The 19268-nt window shown below is 45.2% G+C and overlaps 10 protein-coding genes across 13 annotated transcripts; 7 read left to right on the top strand and 3 right to left on the bottom strand.

The window, feature by feature from the left end:
• Positions 1-5: 5 nt before the first annotated feature.
• LOC136189906 (mitogen-activated protein kinase kinase kinase 13-B-like) lies at positions 6-2573 on the top strand. The gene is made up of 10 exons (XM_065977952.1): positions 6-437; positions 489-680; positions 733-943; positions 993-1099; positions 1153-1261; positions 1316-1425; positions 1479-1595; positions 1646-1753; positions 1806-2364; positions 2414-2573. The coding sequence occupies exons 1-10, from the start codon at positions 55-57 to the stop codon at positions 2438-2440; spliced, it is 1923 nt and encodes a 640-aa protein (XP_065834024.1). The 5' UTR covers positions 6-54; the 3' UTR covers positions 2441-2573.
• A 311-nt stretch (positions 2574-2884) lies between these two features.
• Positions 2885-4194, top strand: LOC136189922 (charged multivesicular body protein 2a-like). Its single transcript, XM_065977973.1, has 9 exons — positions 2885-3046; positions 3096-3183; positions 3243-3347; positions 3400-3450; positions 3506-3577; positions 3627-3709; positions 3771-3825; positions 3873-3985; positions 4036-4194. The coding sequence occupies exons 1-9, from the start codon at positions 2964-2966 to the stop codon at positions 4058-4060; spliced, it is 675 nt and encodes a 224-aa protein (XP_065834045.1). The 5' UTR covers positions 2885-2963; the 3' UTR covers positions 4061-4194.
• A 33-nt stretch (positions 4195-4227) lies between these two features.
• Positions 4228-5887, top strand: LOC136189921 (phosphatase Herzog-like). The gene is made up of 8 exons (XM_065977972.1): positions 4228-4443; positions 4516-4646; positions 4822-4923; positions 4989-5045; positions 5118-5210; positions 5268-5366; positions 5424-5510; positions 5570-5887. Exons 1-8 carry the CDS (start codon positions 4377-4379, stop codon positions 5684-5686), a joined length of 753 nt encoding a protein of 250 aa, XP_065834044.1. The 5' UTR covers positions 4228-4376; the 3' UTR covers positions 5687-5887.
• Positions 5718-7155, bottom strand: LOC136189919 (NAD(P)H pyrophosphatase NUDT13, mitochondrial-like). Its single transcript, XM_065977970.1, has 4 exons — positions 6865-7155; positions 6567-6811; positions 6387-6512; positions 5718-6329 (listed from the first exon to the last, which is right to left on the bottom strand). Exons 1-4 carry the CDS (start codon positions 7127-7129, stop codon positions 5856-5858), a joined length of 1110 nt encoding a protein of 369 aa, XP_065834042.1. The 5' UTR covers positions 7130-7155; the 3' UTR covers positions 5718-5855.
• Positions 7156-7724: 569 nt separating this feature from the next.
• Positions 7725-10931, top strand: LOC136189910 (uncharacterized). 3 transcript variants are annotated; one of them, XM_065977959.1, is made up of 13 exons: positions 7725-8474; positions 8530-8590; positions 8645-8758; positions 8812-8950; positions 9002-9039; positions 9105-9158; positions 9219-9274; positions 9333-9474; positions 9533-9661; positions 9723-9791; positions 9845-10001; positions 10048-10162; positions 10470-10931. In XM_065977959.1, the coding sequence occupies exons 1-13, from the start codon at positions 8049-8051 to the stop codon at positions 10713-10715; spliced, it is 1746 nt and encodes a 581-aa protein (XP_065834031.1). In that variant the 5' UTR covers positions 7725-8048; the 3' UTR covers positions 10716-10931. The 3 variants fall into 3 exon arrangements, with proteins under 3 accessions (XP_065834031.1, XP_065834030.1, XP_065834027.1); XM_065977958.1 differs by having other exon boundaries at positions 7727-8474; positions 9222-9274; positions 9708-9791; positions 10470-10930; XM_065977955.1 differs by having other exon boundaries at positions 7728-8474; positions 9708-9791; positions 10470-10930.
• On the bottom strand, positions 10719-13549 carry LOC136189913 (protein arginine N-methyltransferase 1-like). 2 transcript variants are annotated; one of them, XM_065977963.1, is made up of 18 exons: positions 12900-13549; positions 12802-12851; positions 12651-12753; positions 12531-12603; positions 12419-12478; positions 12323-12367; positions 12198-12273; positions 12082-12147; positions 11913-12034; positions 11791-11863; positions 11719-11745; positions 11589-11667; positions 11449-11538; positions 11302-11399; positions 11165-11251; positions 11071-11115; positions 10933-11020; positions 10719-10886 (listed from the first exon to the last, which is right to left on the bottom strand). In XM_065977963.1, the coding sequence occupies exons 1-18, from the start codon at positions 13078-13080 to the stop codon at positions 10768-10770; spliced, it is 1482 nt and encodes a 493-aa protein (XP_065834035.1). In that variant the 5' UTR covers positions 13081-13549; the 3' UTR covers positions 10719-10767. The 2 variants fall into 2 exon arrangements, with proteins under 2 accessions (XP_065834035.1, XP_065834034.1); XM_065977962.1 differs by having other exon boundaries at positions 12419-12484; positions 12900-13548.
• On the top strand, positions 12935-14872 carry LOC136189912 (kelch-like protein 17). Its single transcript, XM_065977961.1, has one exon. It carries the CDS (start codon positions 13127-13129, stop codon positions 14738-14740), a length of 1614 nt encoding a protein of 537 aa, XP_065834033.1. The 5' UTR covers positions 12935-13126; the 3' UTR covers positions 14741-14872.
• LOC136189920 (fibronectin type 3 and ankyrin repeat domains protein 1-like) lies at positions 14753-16783 on the top strand. The gene is made up of 12 exons (XM_065977971.1): positions 14753-14885; positions 14944-15157; positions 15216-15343; positions 15396-15477; positions 15531-15605; positions 15658-15723; positions 15784-15949; positions 16002-16047; positions 16099-16193; positions 16246-16323; positions 16377-16421; positions 16474-16783. Exons 1-12 carry the CDS (start codon positions 14861-14863, stop codon positions 16525-16527), a joined length of 1074 nt encoding a protein of 357 aa, XP_065834043.1. The 5' UTR covers positions 14753-14860; the 3' UTR covers positions 16528-16783.
• LOC136189915 (L-rhamnonate dehydratase-like) lies at positions 16467-18456 on the bottom strand. Its single transcript, XM_065977965.1, has 11 exons — positions 18340-18456; positions 18198-18283; positions 18050-18137; positions 17852-17999; positions 17707-17800; positions 17609-17656; positions 17436-17563; positions 17342-17384; positions 17157-17296; positions 16885-17101; positions 16467-16826 (listed from the first exon to the last, which is right to left on the bottom strand). Exons 1-11 carry the CDS (start codon positions 18401-18403, stop codon positions 16608-16610), a joined length of 1275 nt encoding a protein of 424 aa, XP_065834037.1. The 5' UTR covers positions 18404-18456; the 3' UTR covers positions 16467-16607.
• Positions 18184-19238, top strand: LOC136189924 (pre-rRNA-processing protein TSR2 homolog). Its single transcript, XM_065977975.1, has 5 exons — positions 18184-18602; positions 18657-18748; positions 18798-18923; positions 18980-19082; positions 19133-19238. Exons 1-5 carry the CDS (start codon positions 18455-18457, stop codon positions 19195-19197), a joined length of 534 nt encoding a protein of 177 aa, XP_065834047.1. The 5' UTR covers positions 18184-18454; the 3' UTR covers positions 19198-19238.
• The last annotated feature ends 30 nt before the right edge of the window (positions 19239-19268 follow it).

Here is a 19268-nt window from a genome sequence, read left to right as displayed (position 1 = left end):
GTCATTCACCACAAAGAATCTCATAAGGTTGGCGTTTTGTCACATTCGCTGGCGATGGCGGCCAGCGCGAGCACCGACGACGGCACAATCGTCGATCTATCCTCCCTCGACGCGTGTAAATACGACGAAGACGAGAACGCGTCGCAGCGCAGCGATCGATCCATATTCGACGGCCTCTACCGATGTTTCCAGCCCTTCCTTCACCTCCTCTCGCATCGCGCCGGCTCGACGACGTCGAAGCGCGACGAAACGGACGAATGGGAAATCAAATTCGACGACATTCGCGAGCTGAAGTGGGTCGGAAGCGGCGCGCAGGGCGTCGTCTTTTTCGGCGTCTACGAAGGCGATCAAGTCGCCGTCAAGAAAGTCCGACACGAGAAAGAGACCGATATCAAGCACTTGAGAAATTTGAAACACCCCAACATCGTCGCATTCAGGTAAAAAAATGAATAATTTATTTATTTATTTATTTATTTATTTATTCTTAGGGGTGTTTGTACTCAAGCGCCGTGCTATTGTCTCGTCATGGAGTATTGCTCCGAAGGGCCGCTCTATGACGCTTTGAAGAGTGGACGACGACTGGCTCCTCCTACTGTTCTCAATTGGGCGAAACAGATTGCAAATGGTATGCATTATTTGCATTCGAAGAAAATTCTTCATAGAGATTTAAAATCGCCAAAGTAATGTCTTCTCTTTTTTTGATTAATTAAATCTAATTTTTGAGTGTCTCAGTGTTCTCATTGCTTCTGGTGACATTTTGAAAATTTCTGACTTTGGTACGGCAAGGGAGTTGGGTGATAATAGCACACGGATGTCGTTTGCTGGGACCGTGGCCTGGATGGCGCCAGAAGTCATTCGAAATGAACTCTGCTCAGAAAAAGTTGACGTCTGGTCATACGGGGTCGTTCTGTGGGAATTATTGACTCAAGAAATTCCATATAAGGTAAGATATATAAGATATGAGTACTTTTATTAAGACTTGATTTTTTTAGGGTGTTGATTCTTCTGCTATTATTTGGGGAGTTGGCAGTGAGTCGATTCATCTTCCAGTTCCCTCATCTTGCCCTCACGGGTTTCAGTTGATCATGAAGCAGTGCTGGTAAGGGTGCCCTATAATATCTCTGAAACTTATTTCTATTTTTTTATTTCTAGGCAAAGTCGGCCGAAAAATCGGCCTAATTTTCGGCAGATTTTGATGCATCTTGAAATTGCCGCTTCTGATTTTCTTCCCATACCGGAGAACACCTTTTTCAAGTCTCAGGTGCAGTCTGATCCCCCGCCTTTATCTCCTTATATAGATGACTGATTCTTTCAGATTTCATGGCGTGAAGAAATCAAAGAGCAATTCGTGAAAATGAGAACTGATGGAACCCACATGCAAAAGCTAGACGAAGAGCTGATCCGACGTCGAGAAGAAGAACTAAGGTAAAAAAAGAAAATAAAAATTGCTCTTTTAATTAGACTCACCTAAATGTTAGACAAGTGGAAGATATTCGAGCTATGTATGAAAAGAAATTGACATCGACAAATCGTCTGTATCTCGAGCTAAACACGTGCATGGAACAGCTAGAACAGAAGCAGAGAGATCTTGACAAGTCAGTATTTTAGAAAGATATTGACTCTAATTCTTATTCTATTCGTTAAGGAGAGAATGCGAACTGCAGAAGGTTGAATTATACGGCAAAGGAGCAAAGAGACGAGGCTCCAAGGCTAAACCGCATCAAAAGAGAATAAGTCCCAAGAAAAAACCGAGGTACTTTACGCACTAAAGCCTAGGGTTCAATGTAGAGCCCCTTTGCTTCTAGTTCCGAAGCTCTAGCAGCGTATCATCCAACTGGATGCCTCCCATTTCAGTTCCTTGACCCCGACTCCCCCTTACCGGTCAATTCTCGCATTCGACGCGAAAGCATAGGCAGCGCGTCGAGCTGCGAAGTGATCTTGTTCGAAAACAAGTCACCAATGTGTCTCATCTGTCAAGGACGCACGTGCACGTGCCTTAGGGAGGAAAGAAAGTCGTCGTCGCCACCGCAAGTGGACGGTCCGCCGCCCGGAGGAGCGCAACAGGTCGTCATCGAAGCGGAAATGCATCAGATCCTCTCCCCCGACAGTGGCATGGCAACGAATGAAGACAGAGAAGAGAGGAAAGCGGAAAACGAGGAGGAGGACAAAGAAAAAACTGATGACGAAGACGAAAACGATGAGGATGAGGATGAAGAAGACGATGATGGTGAAATATTGGCTGTGAGGTCACTTCCTGGTGATTTTGGTTCATCTCGACCTCATTTTATCACCATGGCGACTCTCCCCAAAGCAAGTACGTATCATGGACTGACGAATACGGATCATTACGATAGCGGAATATTGGCGAGTTCTAATCCTATACACTTGTCTAATTTTTATTGATTTTCTTTAGACTTCTGCCAGTATGGATGAATTGTGATTTTAACTACTATGTATATTGAATGGGTTTTGGTTGCATCTGGTATGCCGGATTTCACCACTTCACTTTTTGTTCATATTCTTATTATTATTCTTATCGCGTATTTAGAAAACACAGTATTTTTACTACTGCAGTTCTCCGAATTCGTTTGGGGTTCCCTCTTTTTCTGTTTCACGTTAGTGATCGCCTTTTTCGTCTTTTATGGCGTGATGATGACCCTGAGTGAAAAGAAACGATCAAAAGGCGTCGTACGAGCGAAAGAGGTGCAAACTGACGATCAATTCGGGCCAATCGTGTTTCAGACGCCATAAAATCCAAAACCACATCGTCGCTCCCATGAATTTTGCTCCGTAGTAGTGAATGGGACGAGGATGGGGAAGAATTTGTCTCATGACCACCGAGGCGTCTATCCGGGGGTTGATTATCCGGGCGCCGACAGTGACATCACTAGCAGTAGTGACATCACTTTCTTCTAATTCTCGCGATCTTGTGACCCTTTTGAGAGCAGTTTGCTTGCAAGACGATGATGTCGTGGCTTTTTGGCAAGCGAAAGACGCCAGAAGAAATCCTCAAACAGAATCAGAGGGCCCTCAACAAGACCATCAGGTAAACTCGCGTCAAAACGAACCGAATCGCGCTCTAACGCACGCAAAAGGGAACTCGATCGCGAAAAGAATAAACTGGAATCACAGGAAAAGAAAGTTATAGCCGATATAAAGAAAATGGCGAAGCAGGGACAAATGGTAGATAGCGAAGAAAAAAAATAACTGCGATCTCAGTTTCAAGACCTTATAAAATGTAGGAAGCAGTCAGAATCATGGCTAAAGATCTCGTTCGAACGCGTCGTTACGTGAAGAAATTTATTCTGATGAAGGCCAACATACAGGCCGTATCTTTGAAGATACAGGTTAGAGCTATGAGATCATAGTCTAGGAATCTATTTGATTTTATGTGTGTAGACTTTGAGGTCTACTGCGCAGATGGCTTCTGCTATGAAAGGAGTCACTAAGGTAAGAGAATAAAATTTTGACAATTGACGGTTTTTATTGGTGTTTTTTTTTGTAGGCTATGGCTACAATGAACAAGCAGATGAATTTGCCTCAAATACAGAAAATCATGATGGAATTTGAAAAACAGGTATCCAGCCTTCAATTTCCCATTCACTCCATATTTTTTTCTAAAACAGACGGAAATAATGGATATGAAAGAGGAGATGATGAGTGACGCCGTTGATGACGTCATTGGAGAGGAAGAGGACGAAGAGGAAGGGTAAAACCAATTAGCTGTATCCGTCCAAGAGTCGATGAGATTTACTTGTATTACACAACAGGGAAGCCATCGTGCAGCAAGTTTTCGACGAGCTGGGACTCACTCTCACAGACAAAGTAAGGGAGGGAAAAAATCAGATATACTTATATAGGGATTTTTTTAGTTGTTTGATATTGGGGGTGTGGGAGATCCTCTGGCAAAGAAAAAGGCGACGCCTCAAGCGACGGCAGCCGTGGGGGCGGAGAGCGGTGCCGCCGACGCCGATCTCCAAGCAAGGTAATAAATGTCTAATGACTCTTGTGGGTATTTTAATTTTAATATTATAGACTGGACAATTTGCGTCGAGAATGAACGAAAACGGGGCGAGGTGGTTAAAATGGTATTTCTATCGTCTACACTACAGAAGAATTTTTGCTCGTGGATTTCTGTTCTCAAGTCTGTATATAATTAATTGGCTGCTTGTCACGTGATGCTTTTGATTTGCATTCCGTCGTGTGAGCCCTCTCCTCATCTGCAAAGCGAGCTACGACGCAGCCGCTAACGCGAAGAAGCCCGAGTCCTTCATTCGAACTCATTCCCTTCCTCGCACGCGCGCTCTCACCGTTCCCCGGAGGGCGAATCGAAGCACAGGAAATCGTTCTCGCTTCGGGGGGGCCATCTCGACGCGATGGACGTGATAACGCAGGTATCAAAAGAGGACGAACCGTTGCACGGATTCCCCACCGCTCTGAACGGTACGTTATAAATAAAACGACGAGGCGCCTCGACGCCCGCGCGCTCGTGTTGCTAATTTTCTTCGCTCGCAGGCAGCGTCAACGTGAGCGCTGACGCGGCGCCGGCTCGATCGCGTAAGAGCGGTTTCCTATCGGCGCTTCTTTGCTGCTTTGGCGGCCGGAAACGTACGTCGTCCTTCACCGAAACGCCGCCGTCGCCTAAGGTGAGTCTCTCTATCCCAACGGCTTTCTTGCGCGCTCAGATTAGAAGGAGGCGGGGTTCGTTCTTTACGGGAAGTTCCCACGCTCTCTCCGAGAGAGTTCTCTCTCCAGTGTGGCTTCTCCCCGCTGTCGATTTTTCTTTCCGGTTCGCGACTCTACGCGCGCTCCTTTTCTTAGGTGAATCATCAGGGCAAATTTCTTCTGCCGGAAGTGCGGGACAAAAGCAAGAAGTGTCTAGTGATCGATCTCGACGAAACGCTCGTTCACAGTTCGTTCAAGGTAGGGAGAGACTCGTACGTGCGAAGACACTATACCTAAGTCATTTTTTTCCCTCTATCGACAAGCCGGTTCACAATGCAGATTTTGTCGTACCCGTCGAAATCGACGGTACCGTTCATCAGGTGATATCGTCTTCCGTTTGTTTAGCTGCGGCGTGTTAGTGGTTCCCTTCCCTTTTCTCGCGCGCTCCCAAGGTGTACGTGCTCAAACGGCCCTACGTCGACGAGTTTTTGAAACGTATGGCCGAATTGTACGAATGCGTTTTATTTACGGCTAGTCTCGCTAAGGTATGCGATGAATGAGATCGGGTTTCTCTCCCGATAGGCGTTCTGTTCTGTGTTTAGTACGCCGATCCTGTGACCGATCTACTCGATAAGTACGGCTGCTTTCGCGCGCGCTTATTTCGCGAGGCGTGCGTCTACCATCGCGGCAATTACGTAAAGGTGCGTAACGGAACCCCCGAATGGGGCCCCATTTTTTTTTTAAAAGCATTGATTTAGGATCTAAGTAAACTCGGACGGCCTCTCAAGTCGACGATCATCCTCGATAACTCGCCCGCGTCGTATCTTTTTCACCCCGACAACGCGGTATGTCGCGCGCGCACACGTGATTATTTACTCGTTTTCCTATTTGGCGTTTCGTGCAGGTTCCCGTAGCCTCGTGGTTCGAGGACCCCGAAGATCGCGAGCTGCTCGAGCTCATACCGTTTTTCGAGGGTCTAAACGCAGTCGACGACGTGTGTAAGGTTCTACGTGCTACGTAGTAGCGTTGTCAGCGGTGCGTAAAGGGTCTCTTCGAGAAGATTGTAAATATTTCGTATTTTTCCCCCCTTTGTCTTACTCATATATTACCGTCTGGTTATCATAACCAGTTTCAATGCTGGACATTATTTTTGTATGGGTGAAGTTACTACAAGTTTTAGCATCTTCTGTTTATAAAAAACGCTTTTGGGCGCCCTCTCTCACCCACTCTCTCAACAGCAAATTACCTACAGCAAATTTCGGCGGAACCCGGATATTTATCGCACGCGTCTCGTCGACTCCACCCCACGGATTTCTCAGCACAGCGGCGATTTCGTCCCTTCGAAACCACTTTGCCGTCTCGATCTCCTTTTCGTCGATATCGATAGACTCGGAAAAGGGCGTGACGTCGGCGTCGAGCGCCGCAACGCATCCGAGCATGATTTGCGGCACGGGGGCGGGCCAGCTTTCGCTCCCCACGTAGCGCACGCTCTTCGCGCAAAGTCCAACTTCTTCGGCGAGCTCGCGTCGCGCCGCATCCTCGATCGATTCGCCGACGTTGCAAAAACCGGCGACGGCGCTGTACATACGCGGAGGAAAGCGCGACTGGCGAACGAGAAGGCATCGATCCTCGTGCGTAAGAAGAACAATCACAATAGGTGAGATCTATGTAAGAAAAAACATAGCGAATATTTTTATTAATTAATTAATTTAATTAATGACCTGGGGATAAAATGTCTCGTCTGTGGACGGGCATTTTTGCACGTGTCCTGACGTCAGTCGTTCTGTTCTCTGTCCACTTCGACTAGAATAGCAGTGCTCTCGATTCCACCTTAGCAACGAGTAGGCCTTAGAAAACCGAAGACTATAGAGTCTTTTTGAAATTTTCTTGCTATCTTTTACCCGTATTGCTAATGAGCTCCATTGTCTTGTGGGCTCTGAAACGATGGGAACTTGTATGCTGTTGAAATAGCCTCCCAGTCGTTTCTCGAATTTTTCTGTCTCCTCTCTGGTCGCGTTCTCCTTGTTTGCTGTCAGCTCGGCTGCAAACATGGGGTGACCTTCGTCCGAGAGGCCAACAAAAACGCTCTCTCCTATGCGCGTTTTGTACGCCTCGGATTTGGCTATAATGTCCATCTGGACGATATCTAGAAGAGACATTAATTAATAGTCTCTCCCTAACAGGATATCTATTCATCGCCTTTGTATAGATGCCACTTTGTTACGCTGGTGTATTCCCTGAGTTTTATTAGTAGGGGTTTGAGGTTGTAGAATAGGAGGATGCGGGCGTTTGGGTCGGCTTTGGCTGCGTTGCATTTCTCGGCGTCTTCGCTTAGTGCCTGTTCCTCGCGATATCTGCTCGCGTACGAGTCGCTGCGGATTGCCGTTGCATAGAAACGTTTAAAGAAGGCGTAGATTGAGAAGAGAGGAGGACGTATGGTTGTGCGAGCGTAAAATAGAGTCATTTCTACTCGTACTACGGGTTGCTGTCCCGGATCTGTATTTGCGTTCACATGCAATAATGAATTCATAATAGTGAGCGGACACAAACAGTAGTCAGTTCTAAAAGTTTATTTGAAATGATGGCTGGTATGGGCTACTTGGAAGTTTCTTGCACTGTTTCCCCAGCACTCTTCGGAGGAAGTAGCCAGGGGGTTTCGGTTTTTGTGGCACGAATTTTTCCCATTCTTTACTGAGAGCGATGGGATTAAGGACGACCAGCTCGGCTGTCGTTTGGGTCAGGTTTCTGGCTTGAACGAAAATTCCAGACTCGAGCTGGGTAGCAAGGAATTGATAGAGCTTGCTTCGCCTTTTGTTGATTAGTAGGGCTTGTTCTAGTTGATGATTGATGTTCTCTGGTAGAGAATAGTTAGCAGGATGATGAACACATACATCTAGGATACACTGACTCGGACTTGTGCAGCATGCATGCCTTGGGTTAGTGGGGAACCGACTTTTCACTCGAATAACGCAATTTTTGGCCTTTATTATTGGCTGTCGTGGTTTGATTTGCTGTTGAATCGGACTACGGGGTGTTGAGGTGTAAGCAATGGCCATGGTAGGAACAAATGAGCACGTTTGCACAGTGAGCGTTGCTTTTATAGTAGCGGTTTGGGTGTGTCAGTTAGAACTCTAGAGTTGGCACTTTGGAGTCCAGACTTCGTAGTACACGTGCCCAGCGGGAAAGGAATTGGCGGGCCCTCCTCCCTAGGCCCCTCCCGAGAGTCCCTCACGTCATAGTGCACGCGCGCAGTTGGAAGTCTGGACTTCTAAGTTTATCACGTGACTTAGAACTCCAGTCTTCTAACTGCTTTACACAAGCGTGGTTGTTTTGTGCACTGCGCAGTTGCGTCGTCGCCTCGGTTCGATAGACAATGAACCGCCATGTCGGCGAATAACATCCTTATTGACGCTCTCAGGGGCGTAAACTCGCCCTTCGGAAAGCGCCCTAATGAAAAAGTTGCCGAGTTTCTAGCCGGGATGCTTCAGTCAACTCCTGATGCGTTCTCCGTCGCTACAACGGCGTCAGATGAACAAGGAATGACGATGCAGCTGCGGATTAACGATCGCAAAGCGGTCATCAACGAGTTCAACAGGCAGCATCGAGATGGAAAGCGACAGGAGTATTTTTCGTACCTTGATCAGCGCATTGCTGTTCACCATGAGAAAGTCAACGGTAGTCCTCCTACGTACGAAATCGTACTCAAACTGTACGATGATCATTACGTGCTCCAAAAAAGCGGCAAGTCATCTAACGATTTTCAACGCAAAAGGAAGTCGCTTTCGCCTGTGTCTTGCTCAAAGAGACAAGTATTACAGAGTGCTCCTCTTCGGTTGGCTTCTTTTATGTTTTTGTCCCTCCAAGGAATTTTCTGGGTACGAATCTCAAGAGCCAGTGGAAAGTGAGGATCCTTCTTCATCACAAAGTGAGTACCTGTTTCTCCTTGTAAGGCAATAAAAACGCAGTTGGTGTGCTGTAGACGCTGGCATTCAGGCCTCAACTGCATTGTTCATTAGTGCTGAAACAGGAGAGGGAACTTCCGGGTATGAATCTCAAGAGCCAGTGGATGGTGAGAATCTTTCTTCGTCACAAAGTGAGTAGCTGTGTTCTCCCTGAAAGGCGAGAAAAACGCAGTTGGTGTTGCAGACATTCAGCTTTTAACTGCACCGTCCATGAATGCTAAAATAGGAGATGAGTCTTCCGGGTGGGAATCACAGGAGCCATTTATATGGCCGTGCCTTCTTTCAGAACTTGAGCACCTGCCACTTCCGGAACTTCAAGAAGGGTGAGAGAAACGCAGTACTGTAGGGCTAGTATTTAGCCTTCCGTTCGTTAGTGATGTGGCGACTCAAACAGGAGAAACTATGAGATTAGGTGGCGCACCGACTCGGAGGCGTTCATTTTTTAAATCAGGATGCACTAAAAGGTTTTTGGTGTAGATTCTGGCATCGAAACAGAAAATGATGTGCAAGAAACAGCACTGAAAGACGCATGTACGGTATTATTATCGCCGTGTAGGGGCTAAACCAGAATTTTTGTACACTGTTTGGCAGCAGCAACAGTATCGTCGTCTACCTGCTATATTAAACCAAACGAGTCGTCTTTGCAGGTGCAATAGCGTGACGTTTTGTAGGTGCACTTGATGTTGGATTTGCTTTGTTGTTTAGGGGGATAATGTTACAGTTATTTGCTCTACACTGCAAGAAGATACTACGTATTGGGTGACATTTCCCGACGGGATGGGGAGGATAGAGGCTGTGTGTGAAATGTCTTGGGCTGGACAGCCTTGCTTGACAATCAAAGCGCCACGTAATACTTTACTGTTTATTACAGATTTTATTTTTTAAAGAGCTCACGCGTACTGTAGCGAAGGAGCAGCCTGGAACAGTTGTTGTGAAAATTCATGATTTAAATGAACAGGAAGTAAATGATTGCCCTCTGACACTCACGTATGTTTCGGAAGAGAATTTGCTAATTGACATTTCATCTCGTCTTCGTAAGTAGTATTTTGTTCACAAAGTAGGTTCAATTTGTATGTTTAGGACGATTCGCTGAAGCACTAGAAGAGAAGTACTGTCAAATAGGGCTTGAAAAGAATCGTGGCATTGATGACTTTATCAAGAGATGTGACTACTTTGGATTAGGAAGAAGATTTTATGTTTACAGCGTATTTCTTTAGGGACATCAACTGTTGTGAAGAAGATTGAACGCAGTTACAGACTGGATGACACAATTAGAGCAACTTGCGAAGTACTTTGTCACGCATCCTTCGTGAGGAGATACATTAACGGAGGACGTTTTGGCGCATGTGAAGTCGAATCATCAGAGTCTCGAAGGTAGAACTTTTGCAATCTTTCTGCCGTTGAGCAAGTTTTTAAACAGGTCTGCTGCTATTCTTGGAATTGAACCGTCACCTTCAAAGTTCATTCAAGACATCGTTAAAATTGCAATTGAAGACAGCCGGGATTCGTTTCGTGAAATTATTTCGAGCTACACGGTTAGAAATACATGTACTGTATATGTTAAAAACCGTAATAGCTTCTAAACTAGAGGCTCGACCGTAATTTAATGATACTGTTTGGCATGCTGTACCTAGCAAAGGGTAGTGGTGCAACTACATAGAAAACTGGATGTTGGGTACCTACTGTATAACAGCTGAGCGAGCGGTTGCATGAGTCCTTGTTGCACTGAGAGGGAAATAGTATAACTATAAGACTCTACTAGCTGCCTAATGCTGGTACCTTACGTACTCCAGTAATCCTAATGTGAAAGCTATTACAAGAGGCCACTTATTCTTTTTATAGGTAACTGTCATCAGTCCGAGTCTCCTCTGCCTCGAAGATTATGAAGAAAAGCTGTCACTACAACAACCGCGACAACAACAACCGCGACAACAACAACCGCGACAACAACAATCGCGACAACAATTGCGTCATCGACTTGAGCAAATAAAAAGTACCAGGCGACTGGAACGTGAACAACGACGACAACGTCGAGTTGAGCGAATGAAAAGGACAGGAAAAGCTGGTAAAACAGGAGAGCAAATCTAGATTAATCCCTTACACAATGTGCATGTGCTGTTGTCCGTCAATGAAATATACGTCATGCAATGCAATATTTAATAGTATAGCCAGGCAAACCAACGAAGTTCAATTGAATGTCAAGAGAACGACGATAAGCAAGATTCCTCTTACAACCGAGTCTTCCTTCAATAATCTTTCCTAACCAAGACAGAGATGAGCATATGCTGTACATAAACGCACGTACCTTTGAATAATTGCATTCGTTTAGGCAGCAAGAAAACCGTTTGCTTCCAGTGAGTTGGACTGTGAGACGGCGAGCAGCTGAACGCAATCTGAGAGAAGATCAAGGAGAACACGCAGAAAATCCGAGGTACATACATACCTTGACATCTCCATTGAATTCCGCCTCAAAATATCCTACAAGACCCTAAGGGGCAATAGAGGCTTTCTTCTTCTATGGCCTTTTATTTGCCTACCGTGCACATCCCTTCCTTCACGACTTGTAACTGAAAGTCAGCTTCAAAGTCTAATTCTTGCCCAGAAACTTTGCAAATGTCGATTTCCTGCGAGCAGAGCATTATTCTATTCGCTCGCTTTGAATAGCGGCCCCTACCTTGACTATACACGAATCTGTCATCACTGTATCTGAATTGACGACGTCAATCAGAGCTTCAGTGATGGCAGCCTTTTTCATGCAGCTCATCTTGTACCCTAGAAAATTACGTCAAATTTTAATAAGATTATTCCCCCAATAACGAACCGTAGACGTCGTCCCAGTAACCAATGTGATTCTTCCAAAGTTGATCATCATTGATGGCTACCAAGTGTAGTGAGCACTTGTCAGGAAATACTACCGTAGCAAAGACATAATGCTTTTGAATTAACACGAACTCGCCTCACCTTTTCCGCCCGGACTAAGCCATTTGTCCCTGGCAAACAAAACAGAATCTAGCATTGATTCAAATAGAAGAAAATATCCCTGAAGTAGAGCTGTCACCTATATGAATACCACTGTATTTATTACCCTTACCATCCACTCTGAGATTATGATGTCAACCTAAAAAGACAATAGAAGATTGAGCCTTAATTAGGAATAGCAAACCTGGTCAATTGGAAGCTCGACTTCTTCAATTTTGCCCTTAATTAAATCCACAGTCTCTTCTAATTTATTTTCTCTAGTATACCAATAATGATTATTAGTAAGAGATGGTTGTTTGCCCTTACCTGACAATTTCTATAGCACTGTAAAGTATATCTGAATTGTCCACACCTATGACTTTCTTGGCTCCGCACTGAGCCGCAATCATAGACAAAATTCCCGTTCCACAACCCACATCCAGAACAATCTGTATAGACTATTAGAATCTGTCTTAAGAGGAGGTCTTTTTCTTACTTTATCTTGAAAGAGAGCCTTGTTTAAAGTCATGAAATCTCGGTATGCCTCAGTTCTCACTTTGTCCTTAATTAATACGCAATAATATTTTTATTAGTGTGCTTCTTTGTCAGTACTTGAAGCATTTCTCGGTGGATTCCAAAATGGGAGTAAGACTCAAAGTAGCTGTCATCATCGTCAACGTGAGGCTCTCTTGAAACAAAATTGCCAATACGTCAAATAGAGGTATAAGAAAACTTACGTTGGCTTCCTTGAATTTTCCGTCACTAGCTCTTGAACAAAATGCCTGGAGGATAAAACTGATGAGAATGAAAATGAAGAGTGATGACGGGCCTACTTCATTCTATCCAATTGGCATCTTGCCTCCACCAGTTCCTCCTCCACTGCTCTCACATCACTGGATCTGGCTTATAATTAATCCAATTTACTAGGAAAAAGAGAAGAATTACTTTGTCGACTTTTCATCTACCAAGTCTGGGGCATCTTTGTCCTCCTCCTCCTCCTCAGTGTCGCTGCCACAATCTAAAAGCAGTCCAGACGACTCCCAACGTCACATCATACCACAGTACCCCAATGTAGAAGAGGATCAGGTGCCAAAACAGGTTTCAGGTAGGTGTCATCGTCCCACGGATAAGGGGTCACAGCGTCAGTAACATCAATAGGTCGTGGACTCTACAGATAAAGAGATCTGAAATCTCCTGATCAGATATCTCTTATTACCAATTTTCTGATGAAATTTATCAATTTGATTCGGCCGTAGAAATCAAGTCCTTGATGAACCCTTATCATATTTCGTTTCTTTCGTCAAAGAAAACTACCTTTGGCCTTGAAAAATCCATTCAGGTCAAATTTGTGCACAGCCTTGCAATTTTCTAACATATCCTCGACATTTCTGAACATTTTGCAACTGAACAAGTCTTGGCATGGCTCTTCCTCTTCCTCCTCTTCCTCGACATCGTCCCAATCAGACGAAGGATCTTCTTCGACACACAGAGCCATACGGGAAGGTCTTCCAGTGCGCAGGAACAGCACGCGTCTTCAAAAAATGTCTACGGAATCGTACGAACGGACCTGCAAGTCTCTAACGCACAAAACGACGTGCTTCTCGACTATGAACACGTTTCGCTCATCGGAAACGCTCTGCGACGTCGTTCTTTTGCCGTGCGCTGGCGAAGTCCGCATTCCAGCCCATCGACTCGTTCTCGCGATCGCAAGCCCTTATTTCGAAGCGATGTTCACAAGCGGCATGCTGGAAAGTCGCGAATCGATCGTCCGACTTCCCGACATCGAACCGGAGCCCCTCAAGTCTCTCGTCGACTTTTGCTACACGGGAATAATCCACATCACTACGTCGAACGCCGAAGCGATTTTTCTGGGCGCGCATCTATTTCAACTAGGCGAAGTCGTCGGATTTTGCGAGAGGGCTCTCATCGAACGCGTGAATGAGACGAATTGCCTTTTGTGGGCCAAAATCGCCGATCAGTACGACTGCAAAGAATTGAAAACGATTTCATATCGTTGCGTTGCATTTCACCTCACCAAAATGACAGATGACGAGGATTTTTTGAGTCTACCCGCCGACGTTCTCGCTCAAATATTATCATTGGATGATTTAGCCGTCAAGTCTGAATCGGAAGTGATATCCATAATCGAAAAGTGGATTAATTACGATTTAAAAAATCGTGGCGACGCCTTGACGACGCTTTTGGAGTCAACCCGATTTTATTTTCTGTCCGAAGCGGACGTCGAGAGCTTGACACGATGGGAAAATTACGCCAGTGCTCGTTTCATAAGAAACTGTGTCAGAACGTCGTCCGAAGCTATTCGAATAGGAAGAAAATCTCCTCTATTGGCTATTCGCGGAAGTACTACTAGCAAAGAGCACAGCAGGGTTGAGTCCTATTGCCCAATAAGAAACGAGTGGATAAAATTTGCGCCACTGAACATAAGCCGCACTGAAATGGGCGTCGTTAGTCTCGGCGATAGCGTCTACGTTTTGGGCGGCTCGACGGGGAATTCAGGCGCGACGGTCGAGAGATACGATGCAGGCGAAGGGCGTTGGATTATGGACGTTCCAAATATGATAAAAGCTCGAAAGGGAAACGCCTATGCGGAGTGCTGCGGATCCATATACGCTTTTGGTAGTTATGCTGGCGAGCGCTATGATCCTCGTGCTAATGTATGGCAGGAAATTGAGCTTCCCGATTACTTACGATGTCCTGTTACAAATATTGAGGGCGTTTTATCGATGAACGGACAGGTGCTCGTCTTTTTGGCATATCTGGATCAGGAAGCATATGCTTATGATCCTGTTTTGGGATGCTGTAGTCATGATCATCGCTTTCTGGGCTATGACTTATGGAACGGCGCTAACGTTGTAAAGGAACAATGTCTCTATCACGTAGGTAAGCGGGGTAATGTTGATATCTTCGACTCGAGAGTGGGCAAGTGGAGTGGTTGTGCTGCGAAGAGTGATTTGAGTCCACTTGACGTTGTCTCTGATGATACGAAGTTATATGCTGTTGGTGAACGTCTTGGGACTTTTTATTGTCAGAGTTTCAGTTGGTTGGATTTTCGAATGATGACATGGAATGAAGGACCTAGACTACCAAAACTACGTGGAAAATATCGTCATTCTTGCGGCATTGCATTGCTCTAAAAGTCAATCGCGTACTGCTAAAATTATTGCTAATTGTGTTAACGAATATTTGATTAATCGATTAATTAAAAGCAAAGTGACGTCGATCCTCGCGCGTTAGGACAACTAAACGTCCTAAAAATGAGCAACGGCAGGCCCAACGGCGGTACGACGCAACGCATAGCTCTCTAAATGGCTTCACGATAGCTTTATTATTCGAAAAGGATCGCCGCTTTTGCAGCGTTCGCCTCAGCAACCAGACCCCCCCTTCGTGGGAACAGTGACGCACCACACAATCGAACTCTACTGGAATTCGAACGATCCTCCACGCCGCCAGCCGTCGCCGTCCTCGTCGCGACTCCAAAAGCAAATTCGGTACACAGTCGAAGAAGAGAGCATGTCCGTGACAACGGCGGGCCGAAAACGCATCGTTTATAGGTAGAAACGCTAACGAGTAAAGCGGGGATCCTCAAAGGGGGCTCCCTCTTCCATTCAGTGGCATTTTCGAGTGGTGTACCGTGAGCGACGGACTCGAACCTCAATCTCAATATCGCTATCGACTTCAAGTGACGAATGAGCACGGAAGTAGCGAATTTAGTCAACCAATTATCGTTTCGACAGCGAGTAGAGTTTATGTCACTTTTATTTTTTTAATTTTATGCCGGATGAATAACAGAGCGGCCTTTGTCTGGCGAAGATTTGCATAAAGCCGTTCTCAATTGGGATATGGAGACTGTGAAGAAAGTCGTATCGGCTGGGTGAGGGATTGAGTGGGGAAAATGAGCGAATTTCTGCTAGCTGTGTAATACAGAAACGTTCCTATTGATGTACCGGATAAATATGGATCTTCTGCTCTGATGTCAGTCGCTCAAAAAGGCTACAAAAGGTGATTAGTAGTAGTAAATTGTTTTTTTTTTATTTTCTATGTTTCTTTATAGTGTTGCCAAGTTGCTGCTGGAAAATGGAGCAGACGTGAATTATACATCTGGAAGTGGAAAAACGAGGTATACTCTATAGAATCAATGAAACCAGTCTCTCTAGTATTATTCCTTTTGTTTCTTCAGCCTCATGATTGCTTGCTATCACGGTCACCTCAACGTCGTCCAATTGCTCAAGGAACACGGAGCTCGCTATGACGTCAGAGACAAGGGCGGCTCGATGGCTCTCCATTGGGCCGTCGACGGGGGTCAAGAAGACATGGTGGCTTATTTGATACGAGATCGCGTTCCTGTATGCAAAAATCTTAGCAACGTTCTTTTTATGGTATTTGTATGATGTTTAGGTTGATGAGCGAGATGGAGCCGGATGGACGCCTCTTATAAGAACAGGTAGGCTTGTGTCCTTTTCCTAATTATTTATTATGTGTATGTTGATCTCAGCTGCGGTGACGGGACACGTTGGAATCGCTCGCATTCTTCTCGCTTTCGATGCAGATATCGATGCAAAGGACAGCGATGGACGAACTGCTCTAATGGTTCGGAAGAAAAAATCAGAAATGATTAAATAGATTAGGGATATGCATGTAGATAGCGTCTCTGAATGGTCACAAGGACCTCGTCTCTTTTCTTGTTGAAAAGGGAGCAGATCGGCGTGTTCAAAGCAAGGTGAGTAGGGATAGTCATACTCATCACAGATTGTCTGTCATGTGCCTGTACAGTATGGAGCCAGTGCGTCCGATTTCGCGGAATCATTTGGGAGAGATGTATGACGTAGAATAGAAGGGAGTACCAATGTATCTTTGTGTGTAATACTAGGGGGTATTGAACGTGCTAACGCCTCCTCCTCCTCCTTCTTCACATCATAAGTAAGAGCAATGACACAAACAGATGCAACAACTACTAAAAGAATCACAGTACTGAGTTTTAAGGTTAATTCGCTGACCGTCTTTTTAGAACGGCATGTGCGGTTTTTCTAATGATTTTTTGTCTCCGTTTAATTTTCTTTGTTTGGAGACGTGCTCCTCCGATCGAGAGTACGGTCTGTGGAGACTTGTCTTGTCCAGAGTCACTCCGAATCCAGGTTTATCGTCGGCGAGATCAATCCAACCTTCATGGGGAAGTGGCTCATCAGGGAAAAGACCGCCAAAGTAAGGCACAATGCAATCAGCCTAAAGCAAAAATAAATAAATAAATAAATGACAAGTCCCCTAATAGGGTTTTCTTTACCTTTGGGCTCAGATTGATGTATTCAGCTAGAGGGCAATTGGTGAAAGCGTATTGTAAGTGATACGAAAATACGCTGGAGCCGTGAGGAATGATGGGCACGTCGTAAGCCGATGCCATGGCAATGATTCGTTTTGATTCTGTTATGCCTCCGACCCACGTGATATCGGGTTGAAGTATATCGGCGCACTTGGGCTCAAGCAATCGTCGAAATCCGTACCTGGGGGATAAGGACTTTTATTTATTTATTTATTTATTTATTTAGGTGGACTCGCCTTGTATATTCGTGTTCACCCGTCGTGAGTAGAACGGAGCCGGCGAGAGCTTGATGAACTTGCGCGTAGCCCGCGTAATCATCAGGTGGGAGAAATTCTTCCATCCATTTTAGGTTGTATGGACTCAAAGATCGAGCCAACTGCACCAAAAAATTAAGATTAATTAAAAAGGTCATAGCGTCTACCTTGATTGCGTAAGGCGCGGTGAGACCCATGTAGCAGTCTAGCCTAGAAATACGCCTTTATTTCTAATTGAAGGAGGGTTCCTATGATAATTACATCAATGGGAAATCAGGTCCGACTTTTTCGCGCGCTTCTTTGAAAAATTCAATGTTTTTGATGAGTCCTTGGTCGCCTTCGTGAGGGCCGTAGGGAAGGGGAACTTTAGCCCCCACAAATCCAAAACCCTTATTAATTGATTAATTAAGAGTGCTGCATAGGACTTTTTGTACTTTTGCAAGATCAGGACGAGCTGTTGTGCAATAGACTGGCAAACGATCCTAGAAGAGAGCACGTAAGGGTAATTGATTAGTATTTGATTTCATATTACCTTTGTTTTTCCTCCTAGTAATGCATAGACGGGCTCCTTTCTTAGTTTTCCAAGCAGATCCCACAGAGCCAAATCGACGGCACTTATTGCTTGACTGAGAAACCGGTAAGGGGGATCAGGGGAAAAAAAGAGGGCCGCCTCTTACAGTGGTAATCCTTTTCTGCCGTAATTCAAAGTAGATCGAAACATTTGATCCCACATCAATTCGACGTCAGTGACGCGTTGTCCTTCGACGAAGCGACTCAAGTGATTTTCGATAATGTAGCAGGCTGGATCTCCTCCAATCGACACTCCTGCATCCCCAAATCAATTGCATTGTCAATCGATGACAATTCGACCGTACCAACACCGATTGTGCCGTCATCTGCTTCGACTTCGACGATGACGGAGCCGAGGGCATTGATTCCCCACGATTTTCGAAATTCTTTGTACTGCAGTCGTCACGTGAGGAGAATGAGGGCCACGCCTTTGTGTATCAAATGCCGGCGTACCTGAGGATATCGCGACATGGGATTTGCAACGGGCGTCGGATATCCGTTGATCCAGTGTTGATCTTGCACGTCATGACAGTCGGCTCCTAAAATCAAAGTCTCAGCATTTTTGCATTCATGCGTGCGACGGACGTTTGCGCACCTTGTTTGGCTTTCGCTGGCGATGACGTAAATGCTCGAACTTCCTTGACTCGTTGTAGCGACATCGCTCTCTGACTTTTCCTTACTCGTCTAGCGTACGCTAACGGAATAGAAGCATGGATTCTCTCGTGTCTGCATTGGGACGCGTTTTGGGATCGTGGGCCGCTTTGAAAGTGGCTGTCGAACACGGATTTGGAGGCGTGCAAAGTAGAGAAAAGATGAAATGGCTGCCAGAAGCTGTCGGACAAATTCTACGAGAAAATGGCGAGATTTTATTCGTGCAAAGCGACGCTACGTAGCTCAAACGCCGTCCTCTAGACAATTTGGATCAAATCGAAATAGAAGATTATCTCACTCAATTGACGTACGAAGAATTCGACGTCGTCATCGAAGATGGAAGTTTGAGACAAGTGAGAATGCCACGCCCACGCTCGCCTTGCTCTCTCTACATTTTGCTAGATGTCTGTCGATATTCATACACTCTTCTCCATGTGGACGAGAGGCGCTCACCGCGAATTGATGTCATGGTTACAAGCTAAATTTCCTGATGAAATTCTTCAAGCATCTGTTTCTGTTCAACATTCAGTGAGTACAGTGGGAAGGGAATCTTATACAGTATTGATACTTGTATACGTACGTAGAAAGCAGATGAAGCGACGTCATCGTCATCTAGTGATGAAAATGAAGAAGAGCCTATGGACTGTCAAATATCTTCGAATAAGGAAGAAGAGCGAGCGACTCCAAGTTAGCTTATATAATATGATCAGAATTAGAATAAGGAATTTATTATCTAGGTGGTGGTGGTGGTGATGATGATGGTTGGCAAGTTGTTAGAGGAAGACGAAAGAAGAAAGCATAGAGACCTTTTATATTTAAGAAAAATTATCGCGCACTTAGGAAAAAGTAAGTTGTTTTTAATTAATTCAACTG

Source organism: Oscarella lobularis, chromosome 8, assembly GCF_947507565.1.
Source record: "Oscarella lobularis chromosome 8, ooOscLobu1.1, whole genome shotgun sequence".
NCBI lineage: Eukaryota > Metazoa > Porifera > Homoscleromorpha > Homosclerophorida > Oscarellidae > Oscarella > Oscarella lobularis.
The sequence above is the reverse complement of the archived record's forward strand: the minus strand, read 5'-3'. Positions and strand labels throughout refer to the sequence as shown.

Excerpts from the sequence above, each read along its gene's own strand:
- LOC136189906 (XM_065977952.1), top strand. The coding sequence starts at position 55 with ATGGCGGCCAGCGCGAGCACCGACGACGGCACAATCGTCGATCTATCC. Across the intron at positions 1,262-1,315 it reads ACACCTTTTTCAAGTCTCAG|ATTTCATGGCGTGAAGAAAT; the intron begins GTGCAGTCTGAT and ends TGATTCTTTCAG. Across the intron at positions 1,754-1,805 it reads AGTCCCAAGAAAAAACCGAG|TTCCGAAGCTCTAGCAGCGT; the intron begins GTACTTTACGCA and ends CTTTGCTTCTAG.
- LOC136189922 (XM_065977973.1), top strand. The coding sequence starts at position 2,964 with ATGATGTCGTGGCTTTTTGGCAAGCGAAAGACGCCAGAAGAAATCCTC. Across the intron at positions 3,348-3,399 it reads CCGTATCTTTGAAGATACAG|ACTTTGAGGTCTACTGCGCA; the intron begins GTTAGAGCTATG and ends TTATGTGTGTAG. Across the intron at positions 3,578-3,626 it reads TGATGGAATTTGAAAAACAG|ACGGAAATAATGGATATGAA; the intron begins GTATCCAGCCTT and ends TTTCTAAAACAG.
- LOC136189921 (XM_065977972.1), top strand. The coding sequence starts at position 4,377 with ATGGACGTGATAACGCAGGTATCAAAAGAGGACGAACCGTTGCACGGA. Across the intron at positions 5,211-5,267 it reads TTACGGCTAGTCTCGCTAAG|TACGCCGATCCTGTGACCGA; the intron begins GTATGCGATGAA and ends TTCTGTGTTTAG. Across the intron at positions 5,511-5,569 it reads TTTTTCACCCCGACAACGCG|GTTCCCGTAGCCTCGTGGTT; the intron begins GTATGTCGCGCG and ends CGTTTCGTGCAG.
- LOC136189919 (XM_065977970.1), bottom strand. The coding sequence starts at position 7,129 with ATGACTCTATTTTACGCTCGCACAACCATACGTCCTCCTCTCTTCTCA. Across the intron at positions 6,513-6,566 it reads GGAGCTCATTAGCAATACGG|GCCTACTCGTTGCTAAGGTG; the intron begins GTAAAAGATAGC and ends CGGTTTTCTAAG. Across the intron at positions 6,330-6,386 it reads ACGAGACATTTTATCCCCAG|ATCTCACCTATTGTGATTGT; the intron begins GTCATTAATTAA and ends TTTCTTACATAG.
- LOC136189910 (XM_065977955.1), top strand. The coding sequence starts at position 8,049 with ATGTCGGCGAATAACATCCTTATTGACGCTCTCAGGGGCGTAAACTCG. Across the intron at positions 8,475-8,529 it reads TGTCTTGCTCAAAGAGACAA|GAATTTTCTGGGTACGAATC; the intron begins GTATTACAGAGT and ends TGTCCCTCCAAG. Across the intron at positions 9,662-9,707 it reads TGACATTTCATCTCGTCTTC|GACGATTCGCTGAAGCACTA; the intron begins GTAAGTAGTATT and ends TTGTATGTTTAG.
- LOC136189913 (XM_065977962.1), bottom strand. The coding sequence starts at position 13,080 with ATGGCTCTGTGTGTCGAAGAAGATCCTTCGTCTGATTGGGACGATGTC. Across the intron at positions 12,035-12,081 it reads AGGCTCTCTTTCAAGATAAA|ATTGTTCTGGATGTGGGTTG; the intron begins GTAAGAAAAAGA and ends TAGTCTATACAG. Across the intron at positions 11,864-11,912 it reads AGTGCTATAGAAATTGTCAG|AGAAAATAAATTAGAAGAGA; the intron begins GTAAGGGCAAAC and ends TTGGTATACTAG.
- LOC136189912 (XM_065977961.1), top strand. The coding sequence starts at position 13,127 with ATGTCTACGGAATCGTACGAACGGACCTGCAAGTCTCTAACGCACAAA.
- LOC136189920 (XM_065977971.1), top strand. The coding sequence starts at position 14,861 with ATGAGCAACGGCAGGCCCAACGGCG. Across the intron at positions 14,886-14,943 it reads CAACGGCAGGCCCAACGGCG|GATCGCCGCTTTTGCAGCGT; the intron begins GTACGACGCAAC and ends TTATTCGAAAAG. Across the intron at positions 15,158-15,215 it reads CGAAAACGCATCGTTTATAG|TGGCATTTTCGAGTGGTGTA; the intron begins GTAGAAACGCTA and ends TCTTCCATTCAG.
- LOC136189915 (XM_065977965.1), bottom strand. The coding sequence starts at position 18,403 with ATGTCGCTACAACGAGTCAAGGAAGTTCGAGCATTTACGTCATCGCCA. Across the intron at positions 18,138-18,197 it reads CCATGTCGCGATATCCTCAG|TACAAAGAATTTCGAAAATC; the intron begins GTACGCCGGCAT and ends TGACGACTGCAG. Across the intron at positions 17,801-17,851 it reads GGCAGAAAAGGATTACCACT|TCAAGCAATAAGTGCCGTCG; the intron begins GTAAGAGGCGGC and ends CCGGTTTCTCAG.
- LOC136189924 (XM_065977975.1), top strand. The coding sequence starts at position 18,455 with ATGGATTCTCTCGTGTCTGCATTGGGACGCGTTTTGGGATCGTGGGCC. Across the intron at positions 18,749-18,797 it reads AAGATGGAAGTTTGAGACAA|ATGTCTGTCGATATTCATAC; the intron begins GTGAGAATGCCA and ends ACATTTTGCTAG. Across the intron at positions 18,924-18,979 it reads CTGTTTCTGTTCAACATTCA|AAAGCAGATGAAGCGACGTC; the intron begins GTGAGTACAGTG and ends ATACGTACGTAG.